Source organism: Nerophis ophidion, linkage group LG06 (assembly GCF_033978795.1).
Source record: "Nerophis ophidion isolate RoL-2023_Sa linkage group LG06, RoL_Noph_v1.0, whole genome shotgun sequence".
Taxonomy (NCBI): domain Eukaryota; kingdom Metazoa; phylum Chordata; class Actinopteri; order Syngnathiformes; family Syngnathidae; genus Nerophis; species Nerophis ophidion.
The window spans coordinates 75235408-75252330 of record NC_084616.1 but is presented as its reverse complement, the minus strand read 5'-3'; the positions used below and the strand labels follow the sequence as shown (position 1 = coordinate 75252330).

General features: G+C 42.1%; 2 protein-coding genes across 6 annotated transcripts in view; both read right to left on the bottom strand.

The window, feature by feature from the left end:
• Positions 1–7115: 7115 nt before the first annotated feature.
• Positions 7116–16923, bottom strand: part of sema3h (sema domain, immunoglobulin domain (Ig), short basic domain, secreted, (semaphorin) 3H) — a 206082-nt gene continuing 196274 nt past the window's right edge. For all 4 annotated transcript variants that reach the window (XM_061904843.1, XM_061904845.1, XM_061904842.1 and 1 more), the window contains 2 exons: positions 14753–14895; positions 7116–10962 (listed from right to left, as the gene is read on the bottom strand). In XM_061904843.1, the coding sequence (XP_061760827.1) occupies positions 10564–10962; positions 14753–14895 (542 nt within the window). In that variant the 3' untranslated portion in view covers positions 7116–10563. The remainder of the gene's footprint in view (positions 10963–14752; positions 14896–16923) is intronic.
• On the bottom strand, positions 15601–16178 carry LOC133555237 (cAMP-regulated phosphoprotein 19-like). 2 transcript variants are annotated; one of them, XM_061904847.1, is made up of 2 exons: positions 16154–16178; positions 15742–16060 (listed from the first exon to the last, which is right to left on the bottom strand). In XM_061904847.1, exon 2 carries the CDS (start codon positions 16055–16057, stop codon positions 15764–15766), a length of 294 nt encoding a protein of 97 aa, XP_061760831.1. In that variant the 5' UTR covers positions 16058–16060; positions 16154–16178; the 3' UTR covers positions 15742–15763. The 2 variants fall into 2 exon arrangements, with proteins under 2 accessions (XP_061760830.1, XP_061760831.1); XM_061904846.1 differs by lacking the exon at positions 16154–16178 and having other exon boundaries at positions 15601–16144.

Genomic DNA, 16923 nt, shown 5'->3' with positions numbered 1-16923 from the left:
TCACCTCATTGGCAAATGGCCACACCTGTTGTCAATCAGCCCGCTCCTATTTGTTGCCACTTTGTCTTCCAGTCAGTGCTGCATCATTGTCGCTCCTATCGTGTCGCTTTATTGCAGCGTAGTGGCGAGCTACATTCGTTTGTTTGACACTTACTGTCTTTTGTTCCCTGCTTCTGTTTTGTTTTCACTCTACAAGTAACTTCTGTTTGTTTTATTGCAGCGTAGTGGCGAGCTACATTCGTTTGTTTGACACTTACTGTCTTTTGTTCCCTGCTTCTGGTTTGTTTTCACTCTACAAGTAACGACTTCTGTTTTCCTGTTTGCTACCCGCTAGCTTCCACGCTAGGCCCTTTTTTGTTTGCTAGCTTCTATGCTAAAGACCCTTAGTTTGTTATCCGCCTCGTGCACGCTTTGTGTTAGTAGCCTTTTGTTTGCTTCTGTCTTAGTGTCTTTATTAAATCATGTTTTCTCACTCCATGCCTGCCTCCATCTCTGCATCTTGGGGTTCGTCAACAAATAACTCTGACACATACTTGCCAACCTTGAGACCTCCGAATTCGGGAGACTGAGGGCGGGGTTTGAGGTGGGTGGGGATGGCCGGGGGGCGGGGTTAAGAAGGAGGAATATATTCATAGCTAGAATTCCCTGAAATTCAAGTATTTCTTTGATGTCTATATAGATATAAAATAAATATTTGAATTTCAGTGTTCATTTATTTCCACATATACACGGACATAACACTCGTCTCTACTCATTGTTGTATTTGAAAGTGCAATGCTTTGCAGCCAGTAGCAAAGCCTTTGAAGGAGTATACCATGAATTGATTAACGTGGACCCCGACTTAAACAAGTTGAAAAATGTATTGGGGTGTTACCATTTAGTGGTCAATTGTACGGAATATGTACTGTACTGTGCAATCTACTAATAAAAGTATCAATCAATCAATCAATAGGTATGGGCAGCATCTGTGACATTTAATTTGCGGGAAAGGAGTGAGTTTAGGGTTGAATTGTCCATCCTCGTTGTATTCTATGTCACTATCTTTTTTTTTGGACATTACTACTTCCGGATGTTGTGTGTCAGTGTGTTAACGTGCCGGCTGGAATAAACACACTGAGAAATATCTCCGTGCCTGCCTACTTTATGGGTTGTTGATAAACCTATGGATACTGGAGACATAAATAAAAGTCTCCTTCTTGTTGTGTGTGCAGTTGTGCACTGAGCTCCAAAAGCTGTATATATTTTATCAATCAATCAATCAATATTTACTTATATAGCCCTAAATCACTAGTGTCTCAAAGGACTGCACAAACCACTACGACATCCTCGGTAGGCCCACATAAGGGCAAGGAAAAACTCACACCCAGTTGGACGTCGGTGACAATGATGACTATGAGAACCTTGGAGAGGAGGAAAGCAATGGATGTCGAGTGGGTCTAACATGATACTGTGAAAGTTCAATCCATAATGGATCCAACACAGCAGCGAGAGTCCCGTTCACAGCGGAGCCAACAGGAAACCATCCCAAGCGGAGGCGGATCAGCAGTGCAGAGATGTCCCCAGCCGATACACAGGCAAGCAGTACATGGCCACCGGATCGGACCGGACCCCCTCCACAAGGGAGAGTGGGACATAGAAGAAAAAGAAAACAAACGGCAGATCAACTGGTCTAAAAAGGGAGTCTATTTAAAGGCTAGAGTATACAAATGAGTTTTAAGGTAAGACTTAAATGCTTCTACTGAGGTTACTGAGTTACCGGGAGGGCATTCCAGAGTACTGGAGCCCGAAATGAAAACGCTTTATAGCCCGCAGACTTTTTTTGGGCTTTGGGAATCACTAATAAGCCGGAGTCCTTTGAACGCAGATTTCTTGCCGGGACATATGGTACAATACAATCGGCAAGATAGGATGGAGCTAGACCGTGTAGTATTTTATACGTAAGTAGTAAAACCTTAAAGTCACATCTTAAGTGCACAGGAAGCCAGTGCAGGTGAGCCAGTATAGGTATATATGTATGTATATATGTATATAAAGGTATATACAGTATAGGTATATATGTATGTATATATGTATATAAAGGTATATACAGTACAGGTATATATGTATGTATATATGTATATAAAGGTATATACAGTATAGGTATATATGTATATAAAGGTATATACAGTATAGGTATATATGTATGTATATATGTATATAAAGGTATATACAGTATAGGTATATATGTATATAAAGGTATATACAGTACAGGCGTAATGTGATCAAACTTTCTTGTTCTTGTCAAAAGTCTAGCAGCCGCATTTTGTACCAACTGTAATCTTTTAATGCTAGACATGGGGAGACCCGAAAATAATACGTTACAGTAGTCGAGGCGAGACGTAACAAACGCATGGATAATGATCTCAGCGTCTTTAGTGGACAGAATGGAGCGAATTTTTGCGATATTACGGAGATGAAAGAAGGCCGTTTTAGTAACGCTTTTAATGTGTGACTCAAAGGAGAGAGTTGGGTGGAAGATAATACCCAGATTCTTTCCCGAGTCGCCTTGTTTAATTGTTTGGTTGTCAAATGTTAGAGTTGTATTATTAAATAGAGTTCGGTGTCTAGCAGGACCGATAATCAGCATTTCCGTTTTTTTGGCGTTGAGTTGCAAAAAGTTAGCGGACATCCATTGTTTAATTTCATTAAGACACGCCTCCAGCTGTATATATTAACGTGACTGGGCCGTTTACGTGGAGGAAAAGTGGACGTGACGACAGGCTGTCCTCACTCAGGTCCGGCTGCAAATCGGGAGAAATTCAGGAAAGGCACTGAAATTCGGGAGTCTCCCGGAAAATTTGGGAGGTTTGGCAAGTATGGTTGCACGTGTGCGGCACATAAATCAGTTTGAATGACATAATTTTAGGATGCGAGGGGTGTGGGAAGCGGGCGTGGCACATCCCGCAGGCCAGCCAGCGTCTGTGGTCAGTGGTCACCGTGCCTGAAGAGGAGGAGGAGGAGGATGTAACCACATATGAAGGCCTTGTAATAAGGCCTAATGCAGGCCAGCTGTCTGCATGTGTGAGCGAGCAGCGAGCACCTCTTGATCCACTTTGCTCTCTTTCAGCTCTTCTGGCAAGCCTCGTAAGCTTGGGACAATTAACCAGAGACAATCAGAGTTCTCCAGTAGGACACGCCGTCATTTTCACAGTTCCACCCACACAAAAACACCCCGTGGCCAAGTTTGCTGCATGGAAGCATCCATCCATCCAATCATTTTCTACCGCTTGTCCCTTTTGGGGTGGCGGGTGCACTTGTTATTAGTGAGAATATACTTGTCATGTTTGCTGAGGGGAGGTGACGGCAACAGACACCAGGGTGCTTTATAGTTCTAAGTATTTATTATATACAGTATAGTCCATCCATCCATTCATCTTCTAACTCTTGTCCCGTTAGGCACCAGCGCGCCCCTGCGACCCCTATCTCAGCTGCATTCGGGCGGAAGGCGCTGTACACCCTGGACAAGTCGCCACCTCATCACAGGGCCAACACAGATAGACAGACAACATTCACACACTAGGGACCATTTAGTGTTGCCAATCAACCTATCCCCAGGTGCATGTCTTTGGAGGTGGGAGGAAGCCGGAGTACCCAGAGGGAACATGCAAACTCCACACAGAAAGATCCCGAGCCCGGGATTGAACCCAGGACTACTCAGGACCTTCGTATTGTGAGGCAGAAGCACTAACCCCTCTTCCACCGTGCTGTCATTATGTATAGTCACTATATAAACAATAATAATTAAACTAACCAAGGAAATGGAGCGTGGCAAAATCCAAGAGTGTGTATGGTGTAAGACTATGTGAGTAGATTAGCTGTTGAGTGTTACCGTAAATGTTGAACGAGAGCGAAGGAACACGGAAGTCCGTGGGGCAGGCAGATGATCAAAGCCGAGCGAGAAGCGTCGGGAGAAACGTGTCCAAGCGGAAGGTCGAGAATCCACAAGGGCAGTCCGGGAGGCAAGGGGAACAACAGGGGATCACCGCAGAACACGGGAAGCGAAAGGTACAGAAGACTATAGTCAGGTTGTGCGGTCTCAGGGCGGCTTACATTTATGATTTAGGGATTTTACAATTTTTTTTTTTTACCATTCAGGAGTTATAAACCAATTACAGCTCAAGGGTGCAACTGTCGTGATAAATAATATAAATATGAATATAAAGAAAAAAATCAGATTATATTTTAATTCAGGCGATTTGTGTGTTTTTTTTTTAACATATTTTATTGTAAAATAATTGGAATATTGTAGTGAAGGGAATTATATTTATATAGCGCTTTTCTCTAGTGACTCAAAGCGCTTTACATAGTGACACCCAATATCGAAGTTACATTTAAACTGGGAGCAGGTGGGTTTAAGTGTTTTGCCCAAGGACACAACGGCAGCGACTAGGTTGGCAGAAGCGGGGATCGAACCTGGAACCCTCAAGTTGCTGGCACGGCCACGCTACGGACCGAGATGTACCGCCCCACATTGTATCAACAAAAAGGAAGACAAATTATTACGAGTAAATGAGTAAAGTTCAGTGTCTAAAGGCAGACTATTTGCTTTTTAGTATTTTTCTAAAAAAATAATAATACAGTTCACACATACGTAATTCTAACATGAATTGTAATGTGGAATTATTTTGTATACGTTATAATTATGTTCAATTGATTCCTTAATTGTAACTTTCCTAAAATTATATGTTTTACTGATGTTTTTAATTCTACATTTTTGCAAAGCACATTTGGGTATGTTTTTATTTACTTGAAACCCACAAATAGTGGATCACGATAAAAAGGAACAAAACTAAAACGTAAATTGAGCAAGTAATTTAAACGTGTATTGTTTTATTGATTTATTCTATTATGTGCAAAATATAATCTGTTATGAAGTGTCTAAAACCTATTGATCCATTTCTTTATTATTTTAATCATCTATGGTAAAAAGGAACAAAACTAACATAAACTGAGCAAATGATTTAAAAGTAAAATATTCTATTAATTTATTCTATTATGTGCAAAATCTAATCTGTTATGACGCATCTAACACCTATTGATCCATTTCTTAATTTTTTTCATATTTTATGGATGTTTTACAAAAAAAAAAAAAAAAACTTTTTTTGAGGGAAAAATCCAAAAATTTATGGGTGTGGGTTTTGTTTGGAGGAAGTCTGAATAAAAATTGAACACATCATTTTTAACTGTTTTGGAAAGGAATGCTAATGTATGTGGAATTATTCTTACACATTATATAATTATTTTCAATTGTAATTGTAACTTTCCTCAAATTATATTTCTACTGAGGTTTTTAACTCCACATTTTTTGCAAAGCACATTTGGGTATGATTTTTTTCATTTATTTGAAACTCACAAATAGCAAATCACAATAAAAAGGAACACAACTAAAATATAAATTGAGCAAGTAATTTAAAGGTATATTGTTTTATTGATTTATTCTGTTATGTGCAAAATATAATCCAATATGAGGCGTCTAAAACCTATTGATCCATTTCTTTATTATTTTAATAATCTATGGTAAAAAGGAACAAAACTAAAATATTGAGCAAGTAATTTTAAAAGTAAATTGTTTTATTGATTTATTCTACTATGTGTAAAATATAATCTGTTATGATGCATCTAAAACCTATTGATCCATTTTTTATATATATATTTAATGGATGTATTAAAAAAAACAGAAACTTTTTTTGGAGGGAAAAATCTAAAAAATTGTGGGTGTGGGTTTTATTAGGAGGAAGTCAGTTAAAAATGTGTTCAATTTTTATTCAGTCTGTTTTGGAAAGGAACACTAATGGTCCAGTCTATTCCCAAACATGAATGTGGAATTATTCTTACACGTTATATAATCATTTTCAATTGATTCCTTAATTGTAACTGTCCTAAAATTATATTTTTTACTGAGGTTTTTAATTCTACATTTTTGCAAAGCACATTTGGGTATGATATTTTTCATTCATTTGAAACCCACAAATAGCGAATCACGGTAAAAAGGAACAAAACTAAAACATAAATTGAGCAAGTAATTTTAAAGTACATTTTTTTTTTATTTATTCTATTATGTGCAATATATCATTTTTTATGACGCATCAAAACCTATTGATCCATTTCTTCATTTTTTTTAATATTCTATGGTAAAAAGGAACAAAACTAAAATATAAATTGAGCAAGTAATTTTAAAACTAAATTGTTTTATTGATTTATTCTATTATGTGCAAAATATAATCTGTTATGACGCATCTAAAACCTATTGATCCATTTATTAATTTATTGTATATTTTATGGATGTTTTAAAAAAAAAAAAAACTTTTTTTGAGGGAGAAATCTAAACTTTTGTAGGTGTGGATTTTATTAGGAGGAAGTCTGTATAAAAATGGAAGAGATCGTTTTTAATTGTCTGTTTTGAAAAGGGGGCTTCACGGTGGAAGAGGGGTTAGTGCGTCTGCCTCACAATACGAAGGTCCTGCAGTCCTGGGTTCAAATCCAGGCTCGGGATCTTTCTGTGTGGAGTTTGCATGTTCTCCCCGTGACTGCGTGGGTTCCCTCCGGGTACTCCGGCTTCCTCCCACTTCCAAAGACATGCACCTGGGGATAGGTTGATTGGCAACACTAAATTGGCCCTAGTGTGTGAATGTTGTCTGTCTATCTGTGTTGGCCCTGTGATGAGGTGGCGACTTGTCCAGGGTGTACCCCGCCTTCCGCCCGATTGTAGCTGAGATAGGCGCCAGCGTCCCCCGCGACCCCAAAAGGGAATAAGCGGTAGAAAATGGATGGATGGATGTTCCCAAACATAAAATAAAACCATTTAGCTTGTGACCACACATAATACTTTTTTTTTTTTTCCCCAAGAAAGTGAGCAAACGTTACAGAAAACATGTTTTTTCTGCTTTTCTACAAGAACACAGCTCTTGTGTGCACAATACATCTCCAGTTGGCGACATCATTAGGAGCTGGAAGTCCTTCCTAGACATCCCTGAGAATATTTACCTTGGGGGGGGAAAAAAGGCTTTTTGTGAGTTGAACATTTTCCTTAAAATGATCAAAAAGTGCCACTGTAAATGATGTCATTCCTCTCTGGCTTCCATCACAAGACCGCTTTATTTATTTTTTTACAAAATGTACACTGGATGGATGACTGGCGATTTACTTTTCACCAACGTTGGAACGTTTTTGTTTTTTTCCGTTGTGTGTGAAGGAGTTGGAGAAACATGCACCTTCTGTACAAAGTCCACATTCTGGAAAAGGAAGTCCCTCTTGAAAAGAAAAGTGCACATGGCTTATAACGTACTCACTCCCCCAGTAAACAAAGAAAGAAAACAGGGAGACAGAAGTGCTTCCTGCTCGGGTTCTCGCACTTCGGTCCCTTTTAAAGAAACACGACCCTTGTTCCTCTTTGCAGGTCATTGTTGATTTGGCTTTCTGGCTCAAATCAAACGTCCACAATTCTGTCAAACATTTCACCGTCTTTTTTTTCTTCTTTCAACTATTAAGTCCCACAGAAAAAAAATGTGCTGGTCCAAATAAACCCGTTTAAAAGTGCTTTTCCTTTAAACACGCCCTTTTTTGTGTGTCTGTGGCTTTAATGCTAACGAGCTGTGTGTGTGTGCGTGTGTTTGCAACGACTACACTTGTTGTAATGATGTCTTAATACGGCGTACAATTACATCACATTTAAATAGCAACGTGTCAACATTAGCATACAAGCCTGAAAAAGAAAACCATCAAACTTACAGTCGCTGACTTGACAGTTGGCGGAGCTGCGGGATTTAGTTTAAGATGTGTGGTGAAGCCTGTTTGAGGGCCTCGTCTGTAAAAAGTGGAGCAAATACAAAATAAAAAAGTGAGAGATTTTTGGTGCTCATAAACCATACTTGCCAACCTTGAGACCTCCGAATTCGGGAGATTGGGGGATGGGGGGGGGGCTGTTACCGCATTCAGAGGGGTAACAGCCAATCAGCAGTGTGTATTCAGAGCAGATGGAGTCCGTGCTCCAGCGTCGTGATGAGCACATAGGTAAGCATCAAGCACTCTCCCCAAATTATAATAAACACCTCCCAGTCAGCTACTAGTAACATCGCTTTGAGTCCGTTGCCGTTCTAGAAACATAAACGGTAGCTCAGCTCGCTCGCTGTCCTTGAGGTGAAGGCTAATTAGCTTTTAGGCCTGCACTTTTATTGTTTTTTATATATATATATATATTTTTTTGTGTGTGTGTACTGTTCAGCTTCTCAGGCAAATCATATAGTTGATGTACAAACCCCGTTTCCATATGAGTTGGGAAATTGTGTTGGATGTAAAAATAAACGGAATACAATGATTTGCAAATCTTTTTCAACCCATATTCAGTTGAATGCACTACAAAGACAACATATTTGATGCTCAAACTCATTAACTTAATTTTTTTTTGCAAATAATAATAATTAACTTTGAATTTCATGGCTGCAAAACGTGCCAAAGTAGTTGGGAAAGGGCATGTTCACCACTGTGTTACATCACCTTTTCTTTTAACAACACTCAATAAACGTTTGGGAACTGAGGAAACTAATTGTTGAAGCTTTGAAAGTGGAATTATTTCCCATTCTTGTTTTATGTAGAGCTTCAGTCATTCAACAGTCCGGGGTCTCTGCTGTCGTATTTTACGCTTCATTATGCGCCACACGTTTTTGATGGGAGACAGGTCTGGAGTGCAGGCGGGCCAGGAAAGTTCCCCCATTCATTTTTTTACCAAGCCACGCTGTTGTTACACGTGCTGAATGTGGCTTGGCATTGTCTTGCTGAAATAAGCAGGGGCGTCCATGAAAAAGAAGGCGCTTAGATGGTAGCACATGTTGTTCCAAAACCTGTATGTACCTTTCAGCATTAATGGTTCCTTCACAGATGTGTAAGTTACCCATGCCTTGGGCACTAATGCACCCCCATACCATCACAGATGCTGGCTTTTGAACTTTGCGTCGATAACAGTCTGGATGGTTCGTTTCCCCTTTGGTTCGGATGACACGATGTCGAAAATTTCCAAAAACAATTTGAAATGTGGACACGTCAGACCACAGAACACTTTTTCCACTTTGCATCAGTCCATCTTAGATGATCTCGGGCCCAGAGAAGCCGGCGGCATTTCTGGATGTTGTTGATAAATGGCTTTCGCTTTGCATAGTGGAACTTTAACTTGCACTTACAGATGTAGCGACCAACTGTATTTAGTGACAGTGGTTTTCTGAAGTGTTCCTGAGCCCATGTGGTGATATCCTTTAGAGATTGATGTCGGTTTTTGATACAGTGCCGTCTGAGGGATGGAAGGTCACGGTCATTCAATGTTGGTTTCCAGCCATGCCGCCTACGTGGAATGATTTCTCCAGATTCTCTGAACATTTTGATGATATTATGCACCGTAGATGTTGAAATCCCTAAATTTCTTACAATTGCACTTTGAGAAACGTTCTTAAACTGTTTGACTATTTGCTCACACAGTTGTGAACAAAGGGGTGTACCTCGCCCCATCCTTTCTTGTGAAAGACTGAGCATTTTTTTGGGAAGCTGTTTTTTATACCCAATCATGGCACCCACCTGTTCCCAATTAGCCTGCACACCTGTGGGATGTTCCAAATAAGTGTTTGGTGATCATTCCTCAACTTTATCAGTATTTATTGCCACCTTTCCCAACTTCATTGTCACATGTTGCTGGCATCAAATTCTAACGTTAATGAATATATTGTCTTTGTAACATATTCAACTGAATATGGGTTGAAAATTATTTGCAAATCATTGTATTCTGTTTATATTTACATCTAACACAATTTCCCAACTCATATGGAAACAGGGTTTGTAGATCGACCGGTAAATAGAGAGCTTTGCCTTCCGGCTCAGCTCCTTCTTCACCACAACGGATCGATACAGCGTCCGGAATACTGAAGACTCCGCACCGATCCGCATGTCTACCTCACGATCCACTCTTCCCTCACTCTTGAACAAGACTCCGAGGTACTTGAACTCCTCCACTTGGGGCAGAGTCTCTCTCCCAACCCGGAGATGGCACTCCACCCTTTTCCGGGGCGAGAACGCGTGGACTCGGACTTGGAGGTGCTGGTTCTCATCCCGGTCGCAGCGGGAGGGTTGGCAAGTAATGTCATAAACACCAAAACATTAGAAGGTGATACAAATCGTCACTTTTACAGGAAAAGGGAACCTTTGAAATCTTCGCAGGAAAGGACGTGAGCGGCACATTTGGCTATGACGGCGCCGCGTTACGAGGATTTGCACGGGAGCATGCGGACACGTGTGCTTTCCAGGCCGATCGTCTCTGGTGCGCGCGTGGACACTTTTTGAGTTGGCATGCAAAAATCACAACAATCGATCCTCCGGGGCGGCGAACGCTTTGTCCTTCGTCGAGCTTTGCCACACAAATGTTCTTGTCACTCGACTGTAAGAAAAAGACATTAAGTGCATGCCGATGTCTATTTACAGTGTGTGTGTGTGTGTGTGTGTGTGTGTGTGTGTGTGTGTGTGCGGACATGCATGTGTGTGGCCTATTCAAGCGCTCCTCGGCGCCCTCTGTTGAGCCTTACTCCTGCTCTTCCTGCCCGCCACCCTGCCCTTGTGCCTCTCCTTCTCCATGTCGGCCTGCGCCGCCATGTCGCTGTGGCGGCGGCGGTTGCGGGGCGGGCGGTACCCGAGCGCGCGGCAGTGCTGGCCCAGGTTCCTGGGGTGCACCAGCGCCATGGCGTCGCCGTGCCACAGCTGGGAGGAGCCCGACCAGGAGGCGATGAGCCGGCCGGGCGAGGGGCTCCACACGGCCAGGTGGACGGTGACGGCGGTCCAGTGGTAGCCGTGCTCCTCCACCTGGCAGTGGTAGACGCCGCCGTGGGACAGCTCGGCTCGACGGATGAGGACGCCGCGCTCGATCACCACCACCTGCTCGCCTGACAGCACCTGGATAGAGAGGAGTGGGCGTGACTCAACAAAGGAGGTGCGGCGTTGCCCTCAGTTACTGTGAAAGTACTGTAAATTTTGAACGACAAGTCACTCATTTTTTTTCCTACGCTTTGAACCCTGCGGCTTATACAACTGTCAGAATAATTGTATCGAAGCTATCACACTCAGTGGCCTAAAAAAAAAAAAAGCAAGGAAAGTTGAGAATAATACCAAAAAGTGGTTAGAGCAGTGGTGTCAAACTCAAATACAGAGTGGGCCAAAATGTAAAACTGAACAAAGCAGCGTGCCGAGGTTATAAATAAATAAATGATAAATGGGTTGTACTTGTATAGCGCTTTTCTACCTTCAAGGTACTCAAAGCGCTTTGACACTACTTCCACATTTACCCATTCACACACACATTCACACACTGATGGAGGGAGCTGCCATGCAAGGCGTCAACCAGCACCCATCAGGAGCAAGGGTGAAGTGTCTTGCTCAGGACACAACGGACGTGACGAGGTTGGTACTAGGTGGGATTTGAACCAGGGACCCTCGGGTTGCGCGCGGCCACTATCCCACTGCGCCACGCCGTCCAAAACAAATTAACCTTTTAATAGGGACCCAAACAAGTTTTGCATTGAATCTTGAACAAGCAAGGCTTACAGTATATACATTTATAATGAAATGCAAAATCGAGTTTCGAATAATAATAATAATAATTAAAAAATATCAATGGCATATCAAATAAAATTTAAATAAAAATGGAATGCCTCTTTTCGGCGGCGGGGTTGAGGTGGATGGGGTTTTGTGATAGCGGGGGGTGTATATTGTAGCGTCCCGCAAGGGGTTGTGGGTGTTTGTTCTGTTTTGTTTATGTTGTGTTACGGTGCGGGTGTTCTCCCAAAATGTGTCATTCTTGTTGGGTGTGGGTTCACAGTGTGGCGCATATTTGTAACAGTGTTAAAGTTGTTTATACGGCCACCCTCAGTGTGACCTGTATGGCTGTTGACCAAGTATGCCTTGCATTCACTTGTGTGTGTGTATAAGCCATGACCAGGACGAAAACCACAATGTTCCTCCTGAATCTGAGGTTCGACAATCCTCCTCTCCAGTACACCTGAATAAACCTTACCGTTTTACAATACAACTAAAAGAATTCATACTTACTAAACCGTCCCATGTGTGATGTGCGAATGAGTGCACGTGCTATCTTAATGTGATGAAGCTAGTTAGCTAATATACTTACACATCTATGAGTGTCTTAGTATTATTAACTTACAAATGGCATTGTTTCTATTGTTTTAGTTCACCCAAATGTCACGGTGGAGTTATAGAGTCTGTTTAGCTAAGTGGAGAGTAAGCTTCCGCAGCTGGTGGGTCCATGATGATGACTTCTGTTTTGTTTGGTCAGCCGTTTTACTGCCATGTCAACAAACATTTACAGATTCCCTCTGTGTCAATAACTCATTTCACAAGATATATATCTGCGGATTATAGTCCGGTGCGGCTAATATATGGAAACATGTTTTGTTTCTTATAAAATTTTAGTGGCTTATATAGTCAGGAAAATATGGCACAAACAATACAATTCTATAACATTATTCATGTAAAGAATATGTTCTAGAGTCAAACTGTGACCATCATTAAGCGCACATTTACTGTTGTACTTCTTTACATAAAAGCTGTCTTCTTGTTGGATGTCTCATGAGATCTGCTGACAGCACACATGCGGACGCGGTTTAAAGGGGAGCATTATGACAATTTCCGAAGGATTAAAACCAATAAAAATCAGTTCCCAGTGGCTTATTTTATTTTTCTAAGTTTTTTTTTTAATTTTACCCATCATGGAATACCCCGAAAAAAGGCTTTAAAGTGCCGGATTTTCGCTATCTGTATTTCCACCCGTCCATTTTCCTGTGACGTCACATAGTGACGCCAATACAAACAAACATGGCAGATAGAACAGAAAGATATAGTGACATTAGCTCGGATTCCGACTCGGATTTCAGCGGCTTAAGCGATTCAACAGATTACGCATGTACTGAAACGGATTGTTGGAGTATGGAGGCAGATAGCGAAAACGAAATTGAAGAAGAAACTGAAGCTATTGAGCCATATCACGACAGACAAAGGCAACAAGGACGAATTCGGCGATCGCCTTCTAACCAACGATTGCATCTTTTGACCACTGGAGCAACTTAAATCCGTTGATTGGTAAGTGTTTGTTTGGCATTAAATGTGGGTGGAGGGAAAGGCTGGATGCAAATATAGCTACAAATGAGGCATAATGACAGCTAGCCTAAATAGCATGTTAGCATCGATTAGCTGGCAGTCATGCCGTGACCAAATATGTCTTATTAGCACATATGTCAATTACATCAACAAACCTCACCTTTGTGATTTCGTTGACTTTATCGTTGGAAATGCATCTGCTTTGAGTGTCGCAGGATATCCACAATTTCTTGCCATCTCTGTCGTAGCCTAGCTGTCGTCGGTAGAATGTGCAGAACAAACGAGGGACTTTCGCATCTTTTGACCACTGGTGTACTTGAATCTTTCGATTGGTATGTGTTTGTTTGGCATTAAATGTGGGTGGAGGGAAAGGCTGGATGCAAATATAGCTACAAATGAGGCATAATGACAGGTAGGCTAAATAGCATGTTAGCATCGATTAGCTGGCAGTCATGCTGTGACCAAATATGTCTGTTTAGCACATTAGTCAATAACATCAACAAAACTCACCTTTGTGATTTCGTTGACTTTATCGTTGGAAATGCATCTGCTTCGAGTGTCGCAGGATATCCACAAATTCTTGCCATCTCTGTCGTAGCATAGCTGTCGTCGGTAGAATGTGCAGAACAAACGAGGGACTTTCGCATCTTTTGACCACTGGTGTACTTGAATCTTTTGATTGGTATGTGTTTGTTTGGCATTAAATGTGGGTGGAGGGAAAGGCTGGATGCAAATATAGCTACAAATGAGGCATAATGATGCAATATGCATATACAGCTAGCCTAAATAGCATGTTAGCATCGATTAGCATGCCGTGACCATTGATATGTCTGATTAGCACACACCACGTAAGACAACTTTAATCCGTCCCTGATCGTGTTGTTACACCCTCCGACAACAAACCGACGAGGCATGATGTCTCCAAGGTACGGAAAACAGTCGAAAAAACGGAAAATAACAGAGCTGATTTGACTTGTGTATGTAACACAATACGAAGGTCCTGCAGTCCTGGGTTCAAATCCAGGCTCGGGATCCTTCTGTGTGGAGTTTGCATGTTCTCCCCGTGAATGCGTGGGTTCCCTCCGGGTACTCCGGCTTCCTCCCACCTCCAAAGACATGCACCTGGGGATAGGTTGATTGGCAACACTAAATTGGCCCTAGTGTGTGAATGTTGTCTGTCTGTCTGTGTTGGCCCTGCGATGAGGTGGCGACTTGTCCAGGGTGTACCCCGCCTTCCGCCCGATTGTAGCTGAGATAGGCGCCAGCGCCCCCCGCGACCCCAAAAAAGGGAATAAGCGGTGGAAAATGGATGGATGGATGGATGTAATGTGTTTGAGAAAATGGCGGATTGCTTCCTGTTGTAACGTCATCAAATTCACCCTTTTAGAGTTCGGAAATTGGTTAAAAAAACATATGGTCTTTTTTCTGCAACATCAAGGTATATATTGACGCTTGGTGATAATGTTCCACTTTAAAGCAAGTGCAGCGCGACTTTTGGGGCATATTTTGCAAGAAAATGTTGACATTGGGACTCTGGAAGTCCCGCTGTGCTTCTTTCAGTGAGCGCGTGTACCTGGTTTAGCTCAGGACTGTTCTCTCCCGCCTGCTTGTACCATGTGACAGCGGCGTGCCTGGATCGGGGAAGACACTCCAGGTAGGTGCTGTTGCCCTCGGCAACCGTCATCACCCTATGCTCCGCCTCCACCTGCAGCCCGGCTAGGTAAGAAAGGAGACACAAGGTGAAGTCAGGTTAATGAAGTTCTAAAACATGGCAACACGGGAAAATTGCATTTGACATAACATGGTAGAAAGAGACATTTTAAAAGCAATTTAACGCCGTTTAAAATACACTTTATTTTTTTTAAAACCAACATTAAGATTAGTTTTTTTCAGCAACCTTTGACATTTGTAAATGTAACCCTGAGGGGGCAAAGGCTGAGTTTTTTGTCCTTTCAGTAAAATATGTTGTATTTTGGCCTATTCCTCTATACAGGATTTTCGCACCAATGCAGAAGTATCACAAGGTTAATCATACAATCTATTAAATAGCCAACATTTTAAGAATACAAACCCCGTTTCTATATGAATTGGGAAATTGTGTTAGATGTAAATATGAACAGAATACAATGATTTGCAAATCCTTTTCAACCCATATTCAATTGAATGCACTACAAAGACAAGATATTTGATGTTCAAACTCATAAACTTAATTTTTTCCCCAAAGTAGTTGGGAAAGGGCATGTTCACCACTGTGTTACATCACCTTTTCTTTTAACAACACTCAAAGGTTTGGGAACTGAGGAAACTAATTGTTGAAGCTTTGAAAGTGGAATTGTGAATTATATTTATATAGCGCTTTTCTCTAGTGACTCAAAGCGCTTTCCACAGTGAAACCCAATATCGAAGTTCCATTTAAACCAGTGTGGATGGCACTGGGAGCAGGTGGGCAAAGCGTCCCGCCCAAGGACACAACGGCAGTGACTAGGATGGCCAAAGCGGGAAACGAACCTGGAACCATCAAGTTGCCGGCACGGCCGCTCTACCAAACGAGCTATACCAAGCTATAATAAAGCTACAAAAAGACTCATCTCTCAGCCAGCTTGCTTGTCGCAATAGAGGTCTTTCTCTGAGGCAGGTCCTGAGGTGTCGGGATGTGACCACCTGTGATCTGAGCCTTCTCTGTTGGGGCTGATGGCAAGTGTTTATTCTTCATTTTGGCCTTGGCCATGTTGTAATCGCCAGAATCAAAATACTTTAGCCCTTTCTGAAGTCGTTTTCTCAGAAAATCTGAACCTCCCGGTCTAGCTCCAAGATTGGGATGCATGACCTTTATCTTGGCTTCTTCTGCTTTCTCTGTACTGACAACTTTGTCATCCATTTCCTGCTCTTCTTCCATAGTCATGGCTCCTTCGGCCAACTCTGACATTTTCAAACTTAAAATGTGGCCTGTTGCAGAGAAAGGAGAAGGTCCTACCTGCACCAGGGGTGCGGGATCATGGATGAAATTCTTTCCCATTCTTGTTTTATGTAGAGCTTCAGTCGTTCAACAGTCCGGGGTCTCCGCTGTCGTATTTTACGTTTCATAATGCACCACACATTTTCCATGGGAGACAAATCTGGACTGCAGGCGGGCCAGGAAAGTACCTGCACTCTTATTTTACGAAGCTACGCTGTTGTAACACATGCTCAATGTGGCTTGGTATTGTCTTGCTGAAATAAGCAGGGGCGTCCATGAAAAAGACTGCGCTTAGATGGCAGCATATGTTGTTCCAAAACCTGTATGTACCTTTCAGCATTAATGGTACCTTCACAGATGTGTAAGTTACCCATGCCTTGGGCACTAATGCACCCCCATACCATCACACATGCTGGCTTTTGAACTTTGCGTCAATAACAGTGTGGATGGTTCGCTTCCCCTTTGGTTCGGATGCCACAATGTCGACTATTTCCAAATACAATTTGAAATGGTTTCACGGTGGCAGAGGGGTTAGTGCGTCTGCCTCACAATACGAAGTTCCTGCAGTCCTGGGTTCAAATCCAGGCTCGGGATCTTTCTGTGTGGAGTTTGCATGTTCTCCCCGTGAATGCGTGGGTTCCCTCCGGGTACTCCGGCTTCCTCCCACTTCCAAAGACATGCACCTGGGGATAGGTTGATTGGCAACACTAAATTGGCCCTAGAGTGTGAATGTTGTCTGTCTATCTGTGTTGGCCCTGTGATGAGGTGGCGACTTGTCCAGGGTGTAC